The 15,045-nt window shown below is 36.1% G+C and overlaps 3 protein-coding genes across 4 annotated transcripts; 2 read left to right on the forward strand and 1 right to left on the reverse strand.

The window, feature by feature from the left end:
* The first annotated feature begins 443 nt into the window (after positions 1-443).
* Positions 444-1,227, forward strand: LOC108223850 (large ribosomal subunit protein uL11). The gene has a single exon (XM_017398288.2). It carries the CDS (start codon positions 526-528, stop codon positions 1,024-1,026), a length of 501 nt encoding a protein of 166 aa, XP_017253777.1. The 5' UTR covers positions 444-525; the 3' UTR covers positions 1,027-1,227.
* Positions 1,228-3,311: 2,084 nt separating this feature from the next.
* LOC108223849 (pentatricopeptide repeat-containing protein At2g33760) lies at positions 3,312-7,563 on the reverse strand. Of its 2 annotated transcripts, none has more exons than XM_064094094.1 (2): positions 5,527-7,563; positions 3,312-3,710 (listed from the first exon to the last, which is right to left on the reverse strand). In XM_064094094.1, exon 1 carries the CDS (start codon positions 7,457-7,459, stop codon positions 5,570-5,572), a length of 1,890 nt encoding a protein of 629 aa, XP_063950164.1. In that variant the 5' UTR covers positions 7,460-7,563; the 3' UTR covers positions 3,312-3,710; positions 5,527-5,569. The 2 variants fall into 2 exon arrangements, with proteins under 2 accessions (XP_063950164.1, XP_017253775.1); XM_017398286.2 differs by lacking the exon at positions 3,312-3,710 and adding an exon at positions 3,870-4,593 and having other exon boundaries at positions 5,527-7,560.
* Positions 7,564-10,100: 2,537 nt separating this feature from the next.
* LOC108223797 (probable E3 ubiquitin-protein ligase LOG2) lies at positions 10,101-14,380 on the forward strand. The gene is made up of 3 exons (XM_017398216.2): positions 10,101-11,022; positions 12,026-12,524; positions 13,917-14,380. Exons 1-3 carry the CDS (start codon positions 10,529-10,531, stop codon positions 14,055-14,057), a joined length of 1,134 nt encoding a protein of 377 aa, XP_017253705.1. The 5' UTR covers positions 10,101-10,528; the 3' UTR covers positions 14,058-14,380.
* Positions 14,381-15,045: the final 665 nt, after the last annotated feature.

Consider the following 15,045-nt stretch of genomic DNA (forward strand, 5'->3'; position numbering starts at 1 on the left):
GGTTCGAGGAGTGGTATCGGGTTGGAATGAGGAATCGGGTTAAGCTGGGATGAGTTTGAGGTATTATATCTAATATCACATGTTTGGTTGAGTGTTGGAATCAATATATACAATTTTTGTAAAAAATAAGTTATTAATTTATATTAATTAAAAATATTAATAAAATTATTATTGTCATATATTTTTGCATCACTGATTTAATTTTATATCAAATATTAATATTTCATTATTTAAATAGAAACAATAAAAAAATTAAAAAATAAATGTATCTCATACCTCCATCTCATACCAGAAACTCATGAACCAATAGACCCCTGGGACTCTTTGGTAAAGTAGGACAGGGTAAGTGTTCACTTTAGTTCATCCAGCCCAGACCGATGCAAGCTAACCAAAATAACTTCAACTTGGGCCATGTACCAATAAAGCCTCCAAGAAGCCCAAATACCTCATCATGTCAAAACCCTAATGTTTATATAACCAAACCCTAAAATCTCCCCTTCCAGTTTTTCTCTCTAATCTCCCAAAATGCCGCCGAAATTCGATCCTTCTCAGGTCATCGACGTCTACGTCCGCGTCACCGGCGGCGAAGTCGGCGCGGCGAGTTCACTCGCTCCCAAAATCGGGCCCCTCGGTCTCTCCCCAAAGAAAATAGGTGAAGACATTGCCAAAGAGACGGCGAAAGACTGGAAAGGCCTCCGTGTCACCGTCAAGCTGACCGTGCAGAACCGCCAGGCCAAAGTCTCCGTGGTGCCGTCGGCGGCGGCTCTGGTAATCAAAGCTCTGAAAGAGCCTGAACGTGACCGGAAAAAGACTAAGAACATCAAGCATACCGGTAACATTTCGCTGGATGACGTCATCGAGATAGCGAAGATTATGAGGCCGAGGTCGATGGCGAAGGAGCTGACTGGGACTGTGAAGGAGATTTTAGGGACGTGTGTTTCGGTTGGATGTACGGTTGATGGAAAGGATCCTAAGGATTTGCAGGAGGAGATTGACGATGGCGATGTCGAGATTCCGCAAGATTGATTTTGATTATGATTTGACTGATGGTAGTGTTTTTTGCGGTTATTTTGTTATCGTTTAGTGTTTTGATAATGTATTATGATATAATGCTTGGAGTTTCAGGAGATTGCTACGATAATTTAAGCGCCATAGCTTTGTCATGTGCTGCATGATTATCGACTCATTTTGCTAAAGTGAATGAATTTCTATGAAGTTACTTTGCAATGTGTGATATAATTTGGGGCAATTGTAGGAATTCTTGTGAAGCTTGTTTATCGTTGTTAGTGTACTCAATTTTGTTAAGATTTATATGGTTTTGCTTTTTGTGGTAATCATGTTATGATTTTTTGGGTGTATTTTTATGTATATGGGATTGGTGCATTGTTTTGCTTTTAGTGATTACTCTTTATTACTTTGTTCAACTTAGTATTGATTCTTGCATGTTATATATACCTATATAGAGATATTTTTTGATCATTTCATTGTTTTCCTTGATGCACTTTTAGTCTCTTGAATTGTGATCACTGTTTGGACAATTGTGTGGATTTTAAAGTTACGGGTATATTGCATTTGGAATAATCAATGTTGTTTGATGCACTTGGAGAGTTAATCAGCCTATGGTTTGCAATTAGATGATTATTCTCATTTCTCCAATAGAAGTCACTATATAGATGTACAAGATGAATATGCTCCACCACTCTTTAATATGTAATTGAGAAATAGTTATCCTGTTGTAAGTGTAGCAGGGTCATATCCTGTTTAAATCATGATTTACATCCCTAAATGGATGGCACCTTGAATGAATGCCTTTGTTGATGTCACCTTGAGTGTGTGGACTGGTTTTTTTAATAAAATGTCTTTTCCTGTTTTACTCATTTTTCACATCCCTTTGTAGTCAACAGCTTGAGCTGAGTTGCACCTCTATTTTCACTGTTCTGCGGAAATGTTATGAGCATCATATATGTTTTTTTGTCCCTGCCCCCTGGTTTAGGGTAGTGTAAAACCATAAATTATGGTACTGTGATGTACTACCCTTTTTTCACCCTGACAGACATGTTTTGATGGTGTTGTCATAACTCATACCAACTGGAAGAACTTCACAATTTGTGCAGTCCTGTTTTCATGACCAGCAATAGTTTATCTATTTCTATCTGCAAATTACTTTGTGCAACTTAGTATTGATTCTTGCAATTTATTTACATCTATACAGAGATATATTCTCATCATCATTGTTTTGCTTAATGCTATTTTAGTCTCTTAAAGTGTGATCACTGTTTCATCAGTTGTGTGGATTTTAAAGTTATGTGGTGCCGCATTTTGATTGGAATATGAATTATCAATTTTTTTGATGAACACTATATACACAGGAGAGTTAATCAGCTTATTCTTTGCAGTTTGCAGTTAATTGATTATTCTCCCCCACAATTTACTATATACATGAATACGTGCACATGATGAATACGCACCCTCACTATATACTATGCACTTTGTTGAGAACTTGTGTTCCTGTTGCAGTGAGTCTGGGTCGTTTTCTGTTTTAATCATGATTTACATCCTGATATTGATGGCACCTTGAATGCGAGTACTGGTTTTATTCCCTTATCACCATGTCTTGTGCTCAAGATATTGACTAAAGTTGCACCTCTCTTCTCTTTCTGCTGCCCTGCATGATTGTTGATCATCAAATTTTAGTACTCTTTTCTTAAGGACAAAATTTGGTACCTTTTTTCTGGTTTAGGAAAATGTAAAACCATAAATTATGTAGTGTGATGTACCCTTTTTAACCTTCACAGTCATATTGCAATGGAGTTGTTATATAGTAAACTTGAAGTGATTGTGAATATAATACTCCATTTTGGTTGCATTATCTACCTTCAGTTTTTCTGCCTGGGAGTAGCCAGAAACACTGCATGCAGTTTATAAACAGTTTCGCTTAGGAGCTACATGTTATTTCTTCGTAATTTGTAAGTAGCCATCATTTATCTATCTTGAAAACTCGTATGAGCCTATGAGGTAGGGATCACATTTAAAAAGTTGATGCAACTTTAAAGTAATTTGGCTTTTGCGCAACCTTATGCTTCTGGTCTGGCGAAAATGTTTGAAATCTGCGTCAACTAGATCTCCTAAGTTTACATAACTATTTCTCGGCTTGGATCTGGGACAATTTCTGGTTTTATTCTCATTGGTTCTATTTGATTGATTTTCTAGGAATTTAGCATATGTCAGTCGTTTTGAATAAATTTGTATCTGAATGAAGACTTGTTTTCATATGAAGTGAATGTATATATTAATAATGAATAGTAACTAAATACTGTGAAGCCATTTATGTTTGTAAGCACACTGGAAGGCATGAGAAAATGATAATTTACCTCTTGACCTCATCTAATACTAGAAGCAGTTCCACCTCCCGCTGTAAAGTTTGATTTTTGAACTTTTATAAACTTGTATAGTAATGTAGAACGTGTCGTGAAATACGAAGCAACTATTACGGACTTTATATGGTAGAGCCTTGATATTCGAACATAACGTGCTTGTTTCTCTCTTGGCTAAGATTTGTGGGTGCAATTCGAGTTCGTCGTTTGGTTGCCAACATAGACTAATGGCAGGTTGCAGAATGAGTGCTGCTCAAAATCAACTGAGCCAACCAGCATTCTATATTCTATACGCATTCATGGACACCTCCCCTCCAGTAATCAAATGCTGAAAATCTGTTCTTTATAAAAAGAGTCTGGATGTCAGTGGCGACGAACAAATGTTCCATTTTTTTTTATGTGAACAGAACCAGAGAGGAATTAAATATGATGATGAAAGACAGAATGCAAGATAGAAGAGAGAAGAAAAACAATAGAGCAAACTAGAAGGAATAAGACACTCAGCTCCAAATTTGTGAAACAGCCCAAGGTTTGAATATGTATTACACGGAGGAATAGAAAACAGGGGTTTTTAATGCTACATAAACTTTGGAACGTTTACCTAAAAGTATTAGAAATCTAATTTAAGTATCACCTACTTTCATTACTTACAATCGAACAGAACAGAAGTGTAGAATCTCTATCTATAAATTCCCACTCTTGCAAAGAAGTTGATAACTATTTAAAGGAATTACGTTGTGGTTGCAGGGCCTTAAAGAGGAATGCTGAGTTCACTGCAACCCTCTTGTTTCTACAAATTACCGTCCTCGCTATTATTGGCTACATATCCCAAAACGATCTTGTTAAAAATCCAGACCCGAGAGCAAGTCCAATGCATTGCTATAATTGTATCTATTGCTATATTATAGCATCAAATGCTTAAAAAAACTCAACTCCGAAGGGGTGCAGGAATATCAGGGCAGTTCTATCGAGAGCATGCATGCTACAAAACAGTTAAGTTTAAGACCAGGAATTAATATATATATATATATATATTATTTGCAATATATTCTAAAAATATTCTGCATTCACATATGGAATGTTTTTAGCTTGGAAGGTGTCTCTGGTTGGGGCTGTGACTGAGATGTACATGGTGGCTCAGTGCCTTGGAGAAACATGCAGAGTTGGTGAAGTCATTTCAGAAGTCTGACTACTTCTGTTCTTGTTGACACTTTTGTCTCTGCCACCGACCACAAAAGAAATGCTTTGTGAATCTCATGTGAGTGCAAGTATAATTTTAACATAAGCTAAAACATAGTTTTCCTGAATATCGTTGGGCATAGATTGGGTAAATGGTAATGTCTGACCGACTGACTCTACTACTCTAGGTGCTGGCAATCACTTTCTACTGGATTTGCTGTATGTATCCATGGCTCACTTAGTTACCATCCCAACCACCGGAACTGGTATCAACCTGGCTCTTTGTTTGCAGTCATCTATGGAAAAGAGAAAGCCTGGGATGATAGATTATGTATTTTTGGAGCTTGATAGTTTACCTAAGAGGTCTGAAGGGTACTTATTATTTATGGATAATGATTCTGCTAATTGACTATATATTCTACTATAATATATAATTGCAGTTAATATTCAGGCTGAGGCCATCCCTAGTGGCTGTTCAAGTTCTTGGATCATTCAGGAGCGACGTTCCATTGATCTTCTAGTTAAGAATGTTCTTTGGGAGATTACAAAGAAACTCATAGGGAGTGCAACTGCGGGACAAGTTTTAAGTTGTTGGTCTAATGGATGTCATCAATTACAGGGGCAATTGTTTTTCTACGTGCAAATGCTAAGCTGCAAATCCTCTGTTTGGCCTATATTTGTTCATATATCTTTTCCATCCGCTGTTAGCCTATAACCTTCTGTTTTGAAGTATTTTACAATCATAATGCTTAAGCATGCAAATAGTTGCCATTTTTTTTGGTTATCTGAGCTCTTTGGTCTCCGCCCCTATCCCCTCGTGCTTTTTTTAGCTTTTGATCCTTGCTAATTCAAGTGTATATTATTATCAAGTTCTTCCATTGAGTTGGCAGAGTAATCAGCATGGTTTCATAAATATAATAATGTAAAAATAAAATAAAGTTATGATGTCTAATCTTACAAAATAGGCATGTACCTAACTGGTAGGATCTGTTGGCAGAAATATCAGATGACGAGGATCACCAGTAATCTCCACAAGAGCAAGCACCATCCTTGAAGTGATGATATCTATTCGCATCTCGCACTATAATAACCCTTTGTGTAACAGCTGATACAAATTTACTAAATGTGTGACAATCTCCACAAACACGAAGATTTTTTGTAATCCTGATAGGACTGCCTTCAGCTGTGCTGATAAGGCCAAATGCAATCGCCAATTTCTCACTGTGTGAGTATAAGCTATCCAGCTTGAGCTCTTCATCCACATCATGTAGCACAAAATCTGTATTAGGAACATATCCTTTAAGCTCCAACTCCTTTATCAAATTCATTAGTTTCTCATAGATCTCCTTAGATTTGGGATGAGTACGGTCTCCAATGCTAAACTGATATGTTTGATTCTCCACTTCAATCCAAGTCCAGCCAGGGACTTTCTTCAGTCTCCTATGTGTCATTAGTTCCCTAATCTTTGCCACATCTTTCCACCTTCCTGCTTTGGCATAAATATTTGAAAGCAACACATAACTCCCTGGTTTCTGAGGTTGTAGTTCAAGAAGAGAGTGTGCCGCCTTCTCTGCTAGCTCTGTATGACCATGAATCCTGCATGCACCAAGCAGTGAGCTCCACAGCCCCTCATCTTTTTCAGCAGTCATTTCCTCGATCAGTTTCATAGCCTGGTCAAGTCTTCCAGCGCGTCCTAAAAGGTCCACCATACAAGTAAAATGTTTCACATCCGGTCTTATGTAGTATTCTTCTTTCATCAAGGAGAATAACCTCAGGCCATCCTCAATCAAGCCGGAATGACTACAAGCATATAGCAGAGAAACGAAAGTGATCCTATTTGGCATAATCCCACTACTCAACATCACAGGAAGCAGATCAAGAGCTTTGCGCCCTTCTCCATGATACCCATAAGCTGCTATCATCGCACTCCACGATATAACGTTCTTCTCCCTCATACTGTCAAAAATCTCTCGAGCAGAATCAACACTCCCGCACTTAGCATACATATCAATCATTGCAGTTCCCAATATCACATCCAATGAAAACTTTTTCCCCAATATATAATCATGCATTTGTCGAGCTTTATACATAACTCCTAATTTCGCACAAGCATTAACAGCAGTCACCATAGTAACTTTATCAGGTGCAACTCCTTCCTCACTCATCCGATCAAACAAAACCAATGCTTCACCAGCATCACCAAGTTCAACACAAGCCCCAATCATAACAGTCCAACTAACAAGATCCTTCCTCACCATTCTATCAAACAACCGCCTCGCATCATCAAGAACCCTACATCTTGCATACATATCAACAAGGGCAGCAACCACAAACTGATCCACATCCAACCCACACTTACACACAACATTATGAATCAACGTACCCATACGCACATTCATCATGTCTCTACAAGCCCTAATCACATTTGGCAACGTATAATTATCGGGACACTCGCCCGTTCTAACATACTCCCTAAAAGTACCAAAACAATTCATATAATCACCAATCTTGGCAAACCCACCAACCATAACACTCCAAGAATAAGGGTCTCTCTCAGGCATTCTATCAAACATCTCACAAGCATCATTCATATCTTTATACTGAACATACAAATAAAGAAGCTTGTTTGTAACAAATAAGTTTTCGAGCAGCCCAGTGACAGTCACTTGAGCATGAACTTGTCTGATATGGCAGACATTTCTACAGTCAACGAGTTTAGATAGGAAAAACTTAGGATTTATCGTAGGTTGCATTTGGCAGTTTGGAGAATGCAATGTCTGAGCATTGCACGTCGAAAAGTGATTATGAGAATCTGCAACAAGCACCGCTGCTGCAGAAGTGGTTGAAAAGTAACGTAGGCTCTCATGTTTGAAAACAGAGCGTTTATATTGTTTAAACTTGGACATGAATAAATATGTTATGTCAAGTGCATGGACCAAATAATGTAGCCAAGCATGTATTCTCTTCTCTATCTGATAGTCGTCGTTTTGACTTTTCGCACGTATTTTGAGGTGCAAAAAAATTTAATATTATTTATTATTTTTTAAATTTTTTTCTGAATAAAAATATTGATATTAAACTTTTTTAAGAAAAAGAAAATTTGAAAAATAATACGTAAAAGTATGAGTTTTTTTTACATCTCAGATTACAGATACAAGATGGTGTTAACTGACCAATTAATTTTGGGCCGTTGAATGAATATCTCCAATGTCACGCACTCATCACACTGGTTTGTCAGGATCTTGATGCCTGTGGAAATCTGAGAAGAAACAGAAAACTCTCTCAAGTCTCAAGTACCTTCAACACCTAAATGAGTGTCTCTGTGTTGATGCTTGATAATCACTCAACTCAATTTTGCCATATACGCTTTTCTCCTTACTAAATTAATCCATTTTTACCCGGAATTTCTTGTATAAAACAGATGTGTAGACTAATGGATTGACAAAAAAAGAGTGCAAAGTGATAGATACAAGTCGAGGTCAAGGACCCCTTGGTGGGAAGTGGAAAACAGCCTTTGCTATATACAATTGCAATCTACTCTATGTCGTTTATTTTTAAGTAGATCATATCCATTAAAGTTGCAATATTCTTTGCCACCATGGGTGTTCCGCAATCAGTCAAGCAATTGCAGACATAAGAGCAACCCAATTGTGTTACCCATTTTGAGCCCCTAAAATATAATAAAATAATGATTATTTAAAATATAGGTAAGCAAAAACTTGTTTTCCTCCAACAGTATTCCCTATAATCATCCCTATATTTGAAAAAATAATATTTTATTAGAACTTTTACTATGATGGGGTAGATAAAAAGAGAGAGAAAATGAAAACTGAAAGAAAATGAGAGATGGAGATGAGGTGGAAAAAATAAGAGTTTTTCTATTCCCTAAATAAGGGGTTTTGTTTTCTGTCACCTAAAAATTTTAGGTAAGGAGAGGATGGTTGGAGTGAAGAATTTTTACACAAACCCTTATTTTTGTCCACGTAGGCTCAGTATAGGTAAGGGAGATGTTCCCTTGGAGTTGCTCTAAAGATATGTAGCTTACCGGCACTGTTTTTTATATTCAATCGAAAATATTTAATCCATCTCCTCCGTTTTTTCAGAGTTTTAATAAAATCGATAATGCTTATTCCGTCCCTCTTATTTGTATATAAATTATTATTATTATTATTATTATTATTATTATTATTATTATCATCATCATTATTATTATATATTTAATAACTCATAAATCATTAATAAGTAAAATTTCCCGAAGATATATTATAAACTCTCAACTTGTCAGATAAATTACGTTAAGTCATAAGTTACATTAAGTCATGAAGTTTAGCACGGGCTCTTAATCTAAGTTCAGCCAAGCAGGCTCTTAATCTCTATCTCCAATTAGTGTGACCTCAAAAACAAAATTGTTCCAACTTGAGTCTTGAGCATTCTATTCCACGTATTTGCTGCATGCTTTCTGCGATGTCATTTTCCTTTTATTTGTGCTTAATCAGTTGTGTAAGAATATAAACGAAGAAGCTATTCTTTTTATTATTTTGTCGGGTGAGAATAAAGCCCCCGTCGAAATTTCTTTTGCAACTTCTCATCATTTTCAATTTTAACTTTTGAGTAACACACATGCTTGTATCTTTAGTGATTTTCTCGAGAACACTAATTTGATCAACAATCATCTCATTGACATGACAACAACAATAAACTAACGGATTTTCTTCCATCATTTATGTCCGAAAACTTATGATTTCTTATACCCAAAATTACATAAAAGTACTGTAACATTTATATGGAATATTTCATTCGAATTTTCTAAAAAATCTTCTAAACACATAATCAATTTATAACCAACTCATTTAAAATATTAAAAATGATCCGTCTCAAATTATTTGAACAACTTACTCTCTCAACGTACATTTTATATTCCGCGCTTTCACTTAATTTAAAAAATTATCTGTAAATTAAAAATAAAAATATTTTTATGATACATAATTGAAATTGGTTTTTCTCAATAATACTAACACATTTTTGATTTATCTCTGGTGTTCTGTACTTATGATATTCCAGCCTCGTGAGTTGAACTGAAAAACTAATTTCATTCATGAATGTACCGAAAAGAATACGATATCCCTGAAAGTATATTAAAGCAAGAAAAGGTGATGTCTCTCTTGTGCTGTTCTATTTCCTATTATTGTGGCGGAATGACATAAGTTGTGTCACGAGAATGCCATGAAACCTAAACCCAAATTTCCCCTAGATTTTTATTCACTCTACTAAGTATATAATAATAAGAGTAGGGCTACATGCACAAAATTGGGTACATAATTTTACACAAAATGACATGACAATCTAGGTGGGGAGTTTTAATTGGTGCTATTAATGCATGTACAGGGGCTCATTCCAATCATAAATTGACACATACTCATTCTGTGAATATTTCTGAATCCAATTATGTGCGTGTAGCATTTTCCTAATAATAAATGCACACTGAATTAACAGTGCAGAGAAGAAGCACGCAGAAGAAAAGAGGAAAACAGGGAAGCTGCTCTTCACTTTTTGCAATATAATTCTTTCTAAACATCATTTCATTTGTACACACACAGAGTGGGTATGTACTGTATCTTTACATTAACAAACCCATTAACAAACACACTTTTGCCCCTACCCTCCTTCAACTAATCATCATCATAATCTTCTCTTCCTCCCCTATTTATATCTTCATTTTCTTCATCCAAACCTCTGTACAATCATTCATTCTTTCACACCCCATTTCCCAATTATCATCATCTTTTTTTCATCTTAAAAATCCAATCTTGATTTTGTTATACCAGAAACAAGAAAAGCTTACATATTTACACATAACATACATATATAAACAGCCCCTTTTCTTGGAATCATGTTTTGCAAGTGTTGAGATCAGAAAGTTTTGATCTTTATTGGCTTTTTTGATTGTTCTTGAAATTTTAAGGAAAAAAGTTCATATGGGTAACGTTGGCAGTAACAGCATGAATGGCCGGCGGCGACAGGGGAGTCGCCGGAGCCACCCACCGCCACCACCTCCTCAACAACCCCAGCAAGAAATTACCCCCAATCGATATGTATTCGCAGCTGCCACACCTTTACCTTCTCAATATCCTAACCCTAACCCTAACGCCCCTCCACCACCACCGTATTATCAGTACCCTGGTTACCACCAGCCTCCCACGATGCCGGTGCCTTTACAGGCTCCGTATGATCACCATCATCGCGCGATGCCACCGCCTCAAATGCACCCGGGACAGGCTAATTGGGTTGGGGGACAGTATCCTTGTGGTTATGTAATGCCTGCTCCTACTCCTTATGTTGAACATCAGAAGGCTGTGACTATTAGGAATGATGTTAACTTAAAGAAGGAGACTTTGCGGGTTGAGCCGGATGAGGAGAACCCCGGAAAGTTTCTTGTTACATTTACTTTTGATGCCACTGTTGCTGGAAGGTACTGCTGTTTCTGTTACAAGTTTAATTGTCCGATATTAGAATGACTTGATTATATTTTTCTTTTTGAACTGATATGTGAACCAAATTTACTTTAGACATTATTTTATTGGATTCAGCAGGACAAATATGTTTGTTCATATTTCATGTCAATATGTTTTATGTTAACTTATTTTTAATGTTATTGTTGAAGGAGAGATTGACAATAAGCTATATTTTGAAAAATATAACATGATTTTTAGAGTTGAGATGAGTTCCAGTACTCTGATAAAGATATTTCAGCTTAACTTGTGAGAACAATTTAATAGGAATGTATGAGACCCTGTTATAGTTTTTAGCACAGAAGAGTATGAAGACCTTTGTTGGAACTTGGAAGGTTAAGTTAAGAAGCGAGAATTTGTATGTGAACTTCTGAAAACTAGTTTGGTTTTAGGTTGGAAACATGCTTATTCTGTTAAGCTTTAAAGTGATATTCTCATAAGTTATTGTTTCACTGTTAGTTATACTAGAAGATCGCAATGCCAATTGCCAAGGCACATATTATTGAATCACTAGAACATTCATCCAAAAGATTTTGACTTGAGAAGTATATTGTTAATGTTACATCATAATAGAAAAAGTCATGGTATTATTTTCTAATTGGATTGTATTGTTAAATTGAATACAATTTTTCTTCCGTTATATATATAACTTATTGTCTGTCTACAACTTGGCCTCGATATGATTCTTCGTTTTGTTTTTAGATATCCTCCATTCTTTTTGCTCTGCAAGGTTGTCTTGGCACTATCGTACCTACACGTTAAAACAAAAGTTGACCCGTCTTGGTTTGCTGATATGACTGTTTATCTTTTGTTTAGCGTGCATGTTCATACTAATTACCATGTGTGGCAAATCTTGCTTTTAACAAAAGAAAATATAAGTGATGTACTTAAACACAGGACGCCTCCTCTAACCACTGATATTAAAGTCTAACTTGATTTCCTTTTGTTATGACATTTGTGCAGCATTACAGTTATTTTTTTCGCAAAAGAGGACGAAGACTGTAACCTGACACCAATGAAGGAAAGCATATATGCACCAGTAACAGTACATTTCCCACAAGGTTTGGGCCAGAAATTTAGACAGCCCTCAGGAACAGGGATAGACTTTTCAGCTTGTGAAGAGGCAGAACTAGTGAAAGAGGGTGAACTGGATGTTTATCCACTTGTAGTGAAGGCAGAGACATCCCCAAGCGACCAAAGTGGATCAGCAGATGGAAACACTGAAACTGGAGCCAGCAACTCCCAGATCACTCAAGCAGTGTTTGAGAAGGAAAGGGGTGAATATCAGGTGAGAGTTCTGAAGCAAATTTTATGGGTGAATGGAATGAGGTATGAGCTTCAGGAGATATTTGGCATTGGTAATTCGGTTGATGGTGATCTAGACGGGAATGATCCTGGAAAAGAATGTGTTATCTGCTTGTCAGAACCTCGTGACACAACTGTACTTCCATGCAGACACATGGTAATCTTTTTTTCAGTTGTGTTTTGAAAAATCCTGAATGAGCCTAGTATTGTTAACCTTGTGCATAATTTCCTTTTTTAGCCATTCACACAATTACAAACATATAAGTCTTGCTTGGCATGGCTACTTTTTGACTTGCACAATTAAGAAAAATTAACTTTATTTTTATTTAATAACATATATATGATGAATTTACGTCGTATTAAATTATAACTCTTACCAACCTATGGCACCTTTCATATATAACTGTGTCCTATATGGTTTTATAATATTTATTAATATCATTATGTTATCTATAATAATTGTTTAGTAATATTGTTAAAAGTTTTATCACTTTCATGTGAACTTAGATTGAAACTGGACAATTTTTGTCATTTGCGTGCAGAACTTGACTTTATACATGAAGAATTAGGGTTATTATTTCATACTTTTCAGTAATTCTGTATCTAGATTTGACCTTTAAATTTTATTATTTTCATTGAAAAATATTTGTTCATTACTTTTACTTAATATAGTTAGAGATGGATAGAGTAACTTGTCGTATTCTTACGTGTGGATTATTTGCTTTTACTTTAATAATTTACTTGATGGGATTTAGAATTTGTTAATTTTTTATCGTAATCAAATCACACCATTTTCTTTTCGAATGTTTATACTTTTTCATTCTAGAGCAACTCTTCAAATATCAATGAAGATTACTTAGAAATAATGATTTGTAGGAGAAGTCTCCATTTCCTAGATTTTAATTTTGTTTTCAATCTAAATCAAAGAACTTTAAAACTAACCTAGTCGAACCAATATAACGGACTGCTTATTAGTTTAGTAACCGAGTTGGAATACCAAATTCCAAGAAGAATGAACAATTCAGCACCCAATAAAACTGCATGGCTCCAATTTAGTTTCTATAATACAGTATTGATGTGAGTGATATCTGTAGTTTCATGTCCCTTTATATCAGTGAGTGACTTTCTTTTTATTTATGTAATTGGGTAGACCATTTAAACCTTAACCACCATTCAACATTCCCAATTAATAAATAGGAGAACAAACTTGGTAAATGTTGATTTCACCTAGAATAGTTGTTAGCAAAGCTTGTTGCCATATTCGATGAAATGGCTGGAAGCTGTTACAGTTCCAAGATTAAAGTATTGAAGAATAAATCTATTCCATAAGTGAAGAATGAGCTACCCCTGTCATTAATTTAAACTTTTATAATTGACGCTTTCACTATATTGGCCTTGTATAGTTACATTGGTCATGTTATCTAGATTCGTTTCCCTAAGACTCTTGCATATAGCCTACTTTGCTTCTGCTCCCATTAAGGTAATGGCCTTCTATGTAATTTCCAGTTTTATGACCCGTATCTTATTATTTGATGCTTTCTTAATGCAGTGTATGTGCAGTGGCTGTGCCAAAGTTCTAAGGTTCCAAACAAACAGGTGTCCTATATGTCGGCAGCCAGTTGAGAGGCTTCTGGAGATCAAGGTCAACAGTGAAACTGTTGAGGCAAGCACAGATGAGTCTCTGCCATGACAGTGATGTACTGTTGCGTGCTATCCGCTTTTCCTTACGCATTTTAATCAAACCTCGGTGTCTCCTGCATGACTAAGTTTAATAACTGAATTGGGATCTCATTAATATCCAGATTGATTCAAATGTAGTGGTGTGTTTTACGTGAGTTCGTAGCGCTAGATGTACGCTGATTTTTTTTTTGCATGATTTTGCTGACTGCTTGTTGGCACTCTCCTAGTCTCCTTGTATTATTGGAAATGAGATATATAGTTTGTTTAGTTTGCATTTGCTTTGTGCAGTTCCTTGTATGCTTTGGCATAGGAAATATACTAGTGTTTTGCTCCCGTTTTATTATCTTCCTACATTTCCGTTTGATAATCAATCAATTAGATCCATCTTAATGTCGCTTCCTGGAGCTGCCCCAGCCAACAGTATGCCTAAGTAAGTTGATCTTTTAAGAATGTATGACCTCTTTTGACAAGCGAACTCCTCAAGATTGAACCTCTTTCTTAGGTTGGTTAGGGAGCTTTAGCAATTGCCAGACGGATACTTGAGCTCTATGCTTCTGGTGAAGAATAGATCCCCATAATTTCTCCTACACAGACCAGGTATGTTCGGTTATTCTCTTATTATATCTGGTTTATGATACAAGGGCGCGGCTCTTTGGATAAATGGTGGAGTTCAAAATAATAGTTACCCATTGCTAAGATCTCAAAGTATGGGAAGGTAAAGGCAGGTTAAAACTCACTAGTTAGCTTATGTACTCCATTTCATTGGGTTTGGGGTGACAAACGTACACTGGGCCCTTTGTTTCCCGGATGGTAAAACTATCCAGTGTCCGAACTGCTATCTTGTCAACCAAATTAGGTTCTGGTTTGCAGCCCAATATCTAGGCACTGATGGTTCTCCCAAAAACCCTGTTTGGAAGTACTTTCTAAAGTTTACTACTTCATTTATCCCTCTTATTTGAAAAAAAATTCAAAATAATTTTTCAAACTATATTTCATGA

The sequence above is a fragment of the Daucus carota genome, chromosome 5 (genome assembly GCF_001625215.2).
Source record: "Daucus carota subsp. sativus chromosome 5, DH1 v3.0, whole genome shotgun sequence".
NCBI lineage: Eukaryota > Viridiplantae > Streptophyta > Magnoliopsida > Apiales > Apiaceae > Daucus > Daucus carota.

Coding starts and splice junctions, on each gene's coding strand:
- LOC108223850 (XM_017398288.2), top strand. CDS start 526: ATGCCGCCGAAATTCGATCCTTCTCAGGTCATCGACGTCTACGTCCGC.
- LOC108223849 (XM_064094094.1), bottom strand. CDS start 7,459: ATGTCCAAGTTTAAACAATATAAACGCTCTGTTTTCAAACATGAGAGC.
- LOC108223797 (XM_017398216.2), top strand. CDS start 10,529: ATGGGTAACGTTGGCAGTAACAGCATGAATGGCCGGCGGCGACAGGGG. Junction 11,023..12,025: donor GATGCCACTGTTGCTGGAAG/GTACTGCTGTTT, acceptor ACATTTGTGCAG/CATTACAGTTATTTTTTTCG. Junction 12,525..13,916: donor TACTTCCATGCAGACACATG/GTAATCTTTTTT, acceptor TTCTTAATGCAG/TGTATGTGCAGTGGCTGTGC.